Source organism: Melampsora larici-populina, assembly GCF_000204055.1.
Source record: "Melampsora larici-populina 98AG31 unplaced genomic scaffold MELLAscaffold_11, whole genome shotgun sequence".
NCBI lineage: Eukaryota > Fungi > Basidiomycota > Pucciniomycetes > Pucciniales > Melampsoraceae > Melampsora > Melampsora laricis-populina.
In genome coordinates, this window is record NW_006768775.1 from 704,472 (window position 1) to 711,181 (window position 6,710).

The window sequence follows — 6,710 nt, forward strand, 5'->3', positions numbered from 1 at the left end:
TGGCCAATATAAGATGATCGGTGATGGTGTGTGGTGTATGGGTTGTGTGATTGGTTGAGAGGTAGAGAGGTAGAGAGGTGGTTTGTACAATTTTCATCATCTAATGTGAAGTTTTCATCTTTGGGGTCTTCTTTTATGGTTTGTTAATTGTTGTTTTTTGATTATCGACATTTGTTTTTTGATTTTCGACTTTTGTTTTTTTGATTTTTGAATTTTGTTTTCCTCTTTTGTGGCTTTCCTGGTACTTTTTGTGTCAATGCGACAATGGGGTGACAAATGTTGAGTTTCAAGTTGTCAATCTACTGAAATTTGGGCCGTAACCTGGTCTGAAAGTGGTTTGTGCCATGACTTTTACTCCAGTACAGGGGTTTTTGCCCTGTATTTGAATATTTTCTGTAGTTTTGTCTTTGATTTTTGAATTTCGCACCCGGGAATTGTGATTTTTGATTTTTGATTTTTGCATTGTCACCTTGACACCTCTCGCATTCCGTAGTGGCCCTATTTCATCTTGACATTATGAACTGACTCGTCGTACTTCTATGTTTCTAGGTCGGGACATTGTACCGTTGTACAAGGCTTTGTCCAGTTGCTTCTCTTTACGGAATCTTTGAAGAAGGACTTCAACCATATTCTCCGTGGCATCTCTGTCAAATACGGGAAAAACTGGGACTCTGTCGTGGAGACTTTAGGCTGGTCCAAAGAACGAAGTCGAAGGAAAGGAGAAGCCAATGACGGCCGTCCCCCAGACACAACCGATGCTCTCATCTGTCCAAAAAAGCTTGGCCGTCCTGCCGGCTCTGGTAATGTAAACCGGGATCCCCACTCATCTTACCAATCATACTCAGAAAGTAACAACCTTGGCAAGAGGAATCGTTGTTGGGAAACGGCGGGTTTGGAAACTTTGTTTCCTACTTTTTCTCCTTTGTGGATGCAAGGCTCGAATGGCAAGGGTAAAGATATTGCATCAAAACTCATACAACACTTTTCCTCATGAGCTTCCGCGGAGATGCATCAAGGTTCTCACATGAAATCGGTACTGTCTCGCGGCTTGAAATCCTTGCAGTCAGCAATCCAACAAATCTCACCAGATTCTTTCATCACGGATCATTTCTGTTCCTCCAACCTATTCATGGATTACCTTCTGATGGATAAACGTGGGAAACACCCTACGGCGATTGGGCGTCATTACTCTTTCAAACTTCAACTTGATCATCAATGCCCCAAGTTCCCTTCACATCAAGACAGCGACACTCTCATCAAGGCTAAGGTGGTGCTCACAACCAGTCTATTCCACGATGCGAACTTGAACTATGCCGATGTCGGTCAACTGTTGTCTGTATGGCAGGATGAAGGTCTCTTCTCAACGATTGCTCGATGTTGTCCTACCTGCCTCTCCACCTTTAATCAGCTAAACTCTCAAAGGGGACGAGAACCATCGGAAGATAATGAAGTTACTCATATTGAGATTGATCCCTCCTCTGATGTCCCTCGCTTCTATCAACGGTCTCGCTTAGATTTTACCTCCAATCCAATGAATATTTACTTTCACCTTTCAGGTGTTGCAGGACTTACCAAGGACGACCAAGAGAAATTCATGGGCGACATGCAGTGGCCTGAATCAATTACTATCAACAAAGTTGAATATCAGATAGTCTCGCGAGGGTTCTGGGGTCACAATCACTATTGGGCCAAGGTTGTCAGACATGTCGACGGCGCACGGGGTGTTTGGTTCTATGACGATCGCCGGGACGACGGGCGGGCCCAGCTGCTGGGTCGAGAGCTCAGCCGTCAACCAGTTGGCTTGTTTACGCACGCAAGCCTACCGCTGACGAACAGAAGGCCATTGATCGTGACATAGCCAGGATCATTCAAAAGAATCCGGATTCTTTCGGCGATGTACCTTTTGTTTCTGCCGCAGTCGTAGACGGGGATGATGATCATCAGATTGAAGTATCACAGGTGGCTGAGGTTCCACCTGTGGAACCAACATCCGGCAACTTTCTCACCGGTGCCGAAATGGCCAGCGACGCAAGGCAGGTCTTTGCGTCCACATGTAAGTGTCTATTCTATCACTTGCCTTCGTTGATAAACCACACTTACTGATGCCCATTTCTCTATTAGGTCCTCCAGTGGTCGGTGTGCCCATTGGGGAAGTTAGTCTACATGCCCCTTCCCGTGCGTTATTGCAAGGATCCAAACCAAAACATGTTTCCAATGGAGCTGATGGTAAGTGAAATTGTTCAATCCTTATGTGCATGGCCTCATCAATCACTAATACATTTGGTCAAGCCGATGAACGGGATATTCTGGCGAAGGAAGCCTTTAAGCATTTCCCATCATCAACGAAAGTCGACGAGGCGCCAAAAACTCACAACAAGCAGTTAGATCCGGTAAAAGATTCTGTTACCCTCCGCCTTTGGATTAAACGTCCAGCCCCCGATTCCAGCCCTATCAAGTCTCTGTCTCCATCGCCTCAGAAAGAGCTGGTGAATAGGAAAACCTCAAGGGGCAAGAAAGGCCTAGGTAAACAAGCTCCCCCAATGCTGGAACTAGGTGTCGTGGTCAAAAAAGAGCCTGGGTTAAAGGAGGAGTCTAATAAGGCTAAGGCCAAGGGTAAAAAGAAAAAGTATTAGTTTATATTATAGCAGTTTCTTCAATCAATATAGATTGATGAGTCCCGCGATGGTAAGCGCGGTTTTCCTTCGTAATTAAATTGTTTCTGTGTCTTCTTGTATGTTGTGAGTTTCAGGGCGGCCTTGATGAAATGCACAGTGGCCAATTAAGTGGTGGACATTGACGTGGTCAGCACTTTGATTTGCTGTGAGAGATAATGAGAATCGTGAGCAAAAGAGAAAGAACTGTCAGAAAATGAAGGAGGTGACATGGCTACGTAAAGCCATCCACATGACTTTTTTTTTCCTAAGTCATTCTGTGTAAATGATTCTGTGTAAAATTGTATCTCGCCGGGTGTCTCCTCGAAATTGGCACTCCAGCGGTTTACACTGCTAATTGAGTGTATTCGTCTTGGAGTGCAAAAGTAGAGTTTGGCCGGGGAAGATGCATTTTTACACTGATGGTTTTTGCACTGCATCAGGAGTGTAAATATATCAGGTGCAAAAATGTATCTGGCCGGTGTATATTTTAAATTTTACACTCGGTCATTTACACTTCAAATATTTACACATCAAAAATTGGGCCGGATCGAGTGCAAAATTCAACTTTGCCACAGGTCATGTTCATTTTTACACTCGAAGGGATTTACACTCCAGATTGAGTGTAAATCGTCCAGTGTAAAAATCTCTTCACCAATAAACTAATCATCCCAAAGCCAAAACTTCGGCTGGTCAAAACTTGAATTTTCACAGCTGAAACACAGTGAATTTGTCGATTTTGTTTGCATTTGTGTATTTTGTTGGAATCCATTGTTCGCCTTTAATATGAATGATGAATGATCAACAATAAGCACTATAGATGTTGGAACAGTAAAAGAAAATAGACCAAGAATAAAGGTAGTTCTATAATGAGTTGATGAGTTAACAGAAATATTGTTAGTTTGGGAGAGGTGGATTGATTTGGAAAGTTTAACAAAGTCAGGAACCACGAGTCTTTTTGTAGAGTTAAAATGAACACTTACAAAGCAGGAATCACAACATTTGGAGTGTTATTGTCAACAGGGATTTGATTTGGTGAATGTATTGAGATGCTGCTTGGGGCTTTATTCCACAAGAAAGGGATGGGTGTCTTATATAAACATCCATCTCTGCAAAGTATAAATAAGGAAATGAGGAAAGGTTACAGTCGCTAAAGGCAGTTTACAGCTACCCCTCGCGGGCAAAATTGAAATTTCAACTTTGACCCGGTCTTTCCCTGCGTCAAAGTTACACTACGTTTTGTACGAGGACATTTGTGTAACAGGCTGAATGAGCTTGTTCCAAAAATATATATAAAAAACAAAAATTTTGTATGGTTCAAAAGTTGATATTTTTTTAATGGTGGATGGTACCCAAAGGCACGACGGTACCGTCTGTTTCCACGATGAGAGACGGGGTCGGACTATGGGGCGTGGGAGAAAATAGCCTTAGGTCGAGGGCAGGTTTCTCCCGACGTGAGGTTGAAGATTGCAAGGCAAAGTGAAAATCCTTTCACTTGCTCTATCTTCCCCACACGAAGACTTCCCCAGAGTCGATTATCCCGTACTCAACGCTGGAAAATCTTCGCACTCTCGTCTCTCTCCTTTAAGCTTCTAGCTTAAAAACTCTTCTTTTCGAAAATCATTCCTCAATTCAGTTCTCTTTACGCAACATGTCAACCGAGGAATCTAACACTTCTAACACTGAGAGTTTTAGCGAGATGTTGAGAAGATCAAGTGCGAGATTACGAGGCGGGTCTGTCCCTCCGTTGGACTCTGAACAAACCGTCAACCCCCCATTGGGATCCGACCAACCAACTGCTGATACCACGACAAACAGCCAAAGGGGTAAAAGTCGGGGAAGAGGCCGCCGTAACGCTAGAGGTTCTGCGAGGCCAACTATGGGAAACGCGAACTCGGGAGATGGAACCCCAGCTGTAACACTCACAGTTCCTGGATCAAACGGGAACGGTAATTCGACCCCTGCATCATCATCGAACCCAGAAGTTCAAGGAGGCGGATTGTCAACAACCAACCGGGCAAGTTCAGGTGGTTCAACACCCCAAGATTCGAATTGTACCTTGGTAATCCATCCACCGGGTTCGGCGTTGATATCCGAAGATAACGTTGGGAATAATGCTACCGGTAAGCATCCATCACAGTGAACCACCTAGAGTGACGCCGCAAAACGGGAAGTTACTACCACGGACTGTGCTGCCACCTCAGGGTGATGCCTCGTTAGAGAAGTTCTTACGAAGGACAATACTAAGACGTGGAATTCTTTCCTTGCCCTGCCCAGTGCCTAAGTCACCCCCACGCAGAAACACAGTCTCGTCAGTCGTCGTTAGCCCTCCGAAAGGAATGCACTCCTGGTTGGCCGCAAACGGCTTTTCAATCGTGGATACCGCAGGACGAGTAGCACCGCGTGGACTCACTGCAGCCCTAGGATGCCCACCGAAGTCTCTCCCGGCGCCAGATGTCACGACTACTGCCGCCAACCCACCAGGGAAGTCTGCCAACCCAGCTTCCAGGCGTCCTCCTTGTTTTGACTTAACCAAAGATACCGACGACGATATAAGTCCGTCATCAAAGGACACTGAAGCTTCAAAGTCTGCGGCTAAATCAAAACCGGAAGTCAGTACGAATGGTATAGAAAATACTGGTTTCGTCAGCCTCTCTAAACACTGGCATGAGAAACTCCTACCTCTTGTGGGATACGTCCCTTTGTCCATCTTCAACATCAATTGGTTGAAGGGAGATTTACTTCGCACAACGTCCCGGCCACGAACCTCAAAGGACAAAGACGATAAATATGTTGGTCTGTCAGTTCCTGAAGAATGGAAGATGTCTTTTGGGGAGTGGGTAACGGCTTTCGACCTTTTCGTGACTTACTTGGAACACTACGACCATGGCGCCCTGGCCAAACGATTCAGGCTCCACAAAGAAAACATGTTCGCGATTATGCGGGAACAAAGGAGCTGGCCAATGGCTTTCAGATACGATATGGCTGTCAGGACCGTTGTGCTTACCATTAGAAACTCAGACGGCAAAATCGCTGACCCAGGAGATCGTAATGAGATTATCGAGCGAGATGCCCGCCTCGACTCGGAGAGGTTGGGAGATTTCGACCCTTGGTTTGCCGACTGTAACCCCTATGCAGACGGACAGGTCAAGTCCCACATCGACCCAATCACCGGTGAGAAGCGGCGTTATCATGACAACTCCTTTGGATCAAGTGGCGACCACTCAATGAGCTCTACTTACGGCAAACCGAATGCTAGGTCCTGGGCCTTTGCCAACCAGAATGTTTATGATGGTCCAGGGGGTGTTAATTTTAATGACGCTGAAGACAGAAGTTTTGGTGGTCGTAGAAATTGTGGTCGTGGTAGAGGTGGTCGCTGGAATGGTGGTGGGGGTAGTCGCAATACTTCTCCTAGAGGTCGTCGGGGAAACGATGATTACGAGAATCGTAGAGCTGAAGGCAGCAATTCTTGGAAGCGCGAGGAGAAGTGTGATGACCGCCGCGGCGATGAGCGCGGTCCTGTTGGCCCCAAATACGGAGGAAATGGCAAGGCAAAGTAAGCCCTTTGGAACCATTGTGCCATGTTGTCATTGTCTCAAGCCGTTTAGTAAAGTTTTTTAAAAAAAAAAAAAAAAAAAAAGAAAGTCGTATTCTTACGCATTGGTGTGTGTACCCACCATAAAGTGTGTATCCGCACAACCAGAGTCCTATCTCATTATTTCTTGAAGTGCATGATATGCCGTTGTTGTCTTAAGACTTGACCGATCTTCTTTAGCTCATATGACCTTGTGCATGTGTCTCCACTGTGTTATCGAAATGAATCAGACAAGTGTTGGCCAAGTATTCTGACAGTAATTCGCCCACCTTGCCCTTTGAGTAGCCCGATGTTCGGCAGTAGACGGATGCGCGAAGCGGGACCTAGGATTTTGTTCAACGAATCGATTGAGAGATCGGGTGTCGTGAGATTACTTCCTTACCAGAACTCTGGGAGTCGTTATGACCCTCGTTGGCCAAAGGAGTCAGCTGTGTGTGATCTTGACCTGGAGAAATGGAAACGAC

General features: G+C 45.6%; 2 protein-coding genes across 2 annotated transcripts; both read left to right on the forward strand.

The window, feature by feature from the left end:
* Positions 1-1,129: 1,129 nt before the first annotated feature.
* MELLADRAFT_84650 (uncharacterized protein) lies at positions 1,130-2,633 on the forward strand (the record flags this gene model as incomplete). The annotated part of the gene is made up of 4 exons (XM_007407996.1): positions 1,130-1,795; positions 1,837-2,053; positions 2,122-2,226; positions 2,290-2,633. 4 exons carry the CDS (start codon positions 1,130-1,132, stop codon positions 2,631-2,633), a joined length of 1,332 nt encoding a protein of 443 aa, XP_007408058.1.
* Positions 2,634-4,302: 1,669 nt separating this feature from the next.
* On the forward strand, positions 4,303-6,211 carry MELLADRAFT_84651 (uncharacterized protein; the record flags this gene model as incomplete). Its single annotated transcript, XM_007407997.1, has 2 exons — positions 4,303-4,774; positions 4,872-6,211. 2 exons carry the CDS (start codon positions 4,303-4,305, stop codon positions 6,209-6,211), a joined length of 1,812 nt encoding a protein of 603 aa, XP_007408059.1.
* Between the last annotated feature and the right edge of the window lie 499 nt (positions 6,212-6,710).